Source organism: Solanum lycopersicum, chromosome 5 (genome assembly GCF_036512215.1).
Source record: "Solanum lycopersicum chromosome 5, SLM_r2.1".
Lineage (NCBI taxonomy): Eukaryota > Viridiplantae > Streptophyta > Magnoliopsida > Solanales > Solanaceae > Solanum > Solanum lycopersicum.
The window spans coordinates 60,038,009-60,040,557 of record NC_090804.1 but is presented as its reverse complement, the minus strand read 5'-3'; the positions used below and the strand labels follow the sequence as shown (position 1 = coordinate 60,040,557).

Below are 2,549 nucleotides of genomic sequence, written 5' to 3'. Positions count from 1 at the left end.
TTGTACTATTTTCTGTTGTTACTTACACTTTGTTCTTAATTTGAGTTGTGTCAAGGGACCTGGTCAATTGACAGGTAAGTGGATGCACGTATTATAATAAGTTGTATCAGATCAGGAGCTGTCTAGCTCGTTGATACCAAGAGAGTGGTTCGTGTATCAAAATGGATTCTCCACTTAACCTAGAAGAAGGTCAATCCTCAACTCGACCGCCACGTTTCAATGTTCATTTCTATAGTTGGTGGAAAACAAGATGCATGAATATCTTATGGCTAAGGATAGTTAATTATAGAACATTGTATTGATGGGCTTTTTATGCCAACCTCTGAAGTAAAGGACGGTGAGACAACTGGAATTGTTCCAAAGAATCGTCAACAATACAGCGAAGCAGACAAAAAGAACACTGAGAAAGGTTACAGGGCTAAGAAGATGTTGGTTTGTGGTATAGGCGCTGAAGAATATAATCGTGTTTCTGCGTGCGAATTAGCAAAAGATATCTGGGATTGTCTCAGGACTTCTCATGAAGGTACTGAGCAGGTGAAGGAATCAAAGGTGGATATGCTCTCTTCTCAATATGAAAATATCAGAATGAAGGAAGGGAAAACTATTCATGACATGTATACTAAACTTTCCTCAATAACTAATGATCTACGATGTCTTGGAGAGACAATCAGTACTAGTAAGCAAGTTAGCAAAGTTCTTCGAATTCATCCTAAGTCATGGGAAAGCAAAGTAGATGCTATCACTGAAGCCAAGGATCTGAAAGTTCTGAGGATGGATGGTCTTATTGGAAATCTCAAGACATATGAAATGACTAGAAGTCAAGACCTCTCAAAGAAGGAGTCCAAGAAAGACAAGTCTCTAGTACTCAAATTTTCTCCTTGAGAAGTGTGTAGTGAAGAAGATGATATGGACTATCTTCCCAAGAAATTTCAGAAAATCATAAGAAAAAATAGAAGGTTTAAAAAAGGAGGAAACCCTCCTCGAGCTGCAACTACTAGTGATTCATGTCACAAATGTGGAATGACTGGGCACTTTATAAGGGACTGTCCGATGCTCAAAGCTGAAAACAAGAAGTATCAAAGGCCAGGAGGTGAAAAGGACTAAGAAAGGGACCTGGTACCAGACAAAAGTGCGAGAAAAGCTGCAGCTCACTATGTAGTGAAGAATGCTCTTGCTGCATGGGGAGACTGTTCAAGAAAGTCAGGAGATTCAAATTGTCCCAAAGATGAATCAATGCTGGTGATTCAAGACGAGGCTAATGTATTCAATGGGATGTTTTCTCTCGTTGCTAAGTAAGATGAGGATGATGATGAAGATAAGGTAACTCTTCTTGACTTAAAGCAAAACTTGAGTACGTACTCTATTAAACGGTTGAGAAGGTTATCAAATGTCTTGATTGACTCTTTTATAGAGTTAACTACTGAAAGGAAATCCATAAGCAATAGTCTTGATGGTATAAATGAAGAAAAGCAAGTAATGGTAGTTCAGATGTCTGTTCTTGAGAAATAAATGATGGTTCTTGAATATGTAAAACAAGAGCTTAAGGAGAACTTGGATTTGATGATTGACAAATCTGGTAAAAGGAGGGGGGAAGGTACTAATGTGAAGGCAGAGTTAGAAAGCAACTTAAACACGGCTGAAACTAGACTTGCCTTCGCCCAAGAACGAAATAATCAGATGGAGAGGGACTTGGTCCGTCTTAAAGCGGAAATACAAGTATCTCTAAAATAGACCATCTCAAACGAACTTCTATCTAATGTTACAAGTAAAAGCAACTATAACAAAAGGGGGTCAGGAAGTTTGAACATTACTCCTCGTTACGACCCCCACAACAAATATGTGTTTGTCTCAGACAATTTACTGTATCTTCACTATGGTTGAAACAACCATCTGAAAGGAAATTGTCCTTCCTGGAAAGCTTCACAAGAAAAATCTCTGTGTCTTTTCTAAGCAGAAAGAACTCAGCTAACGGGACTTGGTCCTACTGGCAAAAAGCCTAGAGAAGAAACTGCTAGAAATAGAGGATCTGCTCTAGTTCATAGTGTGTTAAACTTGAAGAAGACAAAGTTTCCACACTGGGAAATAAACACACTCATTACACCTTTGTCCGCTTATTGGGAACTCAGATTGAAGTGGGTTCCCAAATCTAACAACTAATTTTATTGCAGGTGAGTGAAGGAAGTAGCAGCACATGTTGGTTCATGGACCGTGGCTGCTCAAAGCACATAACTGGAAATACCAAAAACTTCCTTTCACTCATGGCACTTTAAGTAGGAGGTGTCAATTTTTGGTAGTTGCAAAAAGAGGGCTATTTTGACTGCCAGAAGAAGGAAAAATGTATGCGATAGAATTAGAAATAACTCATGGGGATGATTTGACATGCCTAAGTGCTCAAAGTGAAAATGGTAACTTCCGCCACATGAGATTAGGTCATGTGAGCTCTTCTCTACTGAACAAATTGGTTTATAGGGACCTGGTACGTGGTCTGCCAAAGATGAAATTCAATGACAGTTAAGTGTGTGATGCATGTGTTAAAGGAAAATAAAATC

The 2,549-nt window shown here is 38.9% G+C and overlaps 1 protein-coding gene across 1 annotated transcript; it reads left to right on the top strand.

Moving 5' to 3' along the window:
- The first annotated feature begins 312 nt into the window (after positions 1–312).
- Positions 313–882, top strand: LOC101261820 (uncharacterized). Its single transcript, XM_004240249.2, has one exon. It carries the CDS (start codon positions 313–315, stop codon positions 880–882), a length of 570 nt encoding a protein of 189 aa, XP_004240297.2.
- The last annotated feature ends 1,667 nt before the right edge of the window (positions 883–2,549 follow it).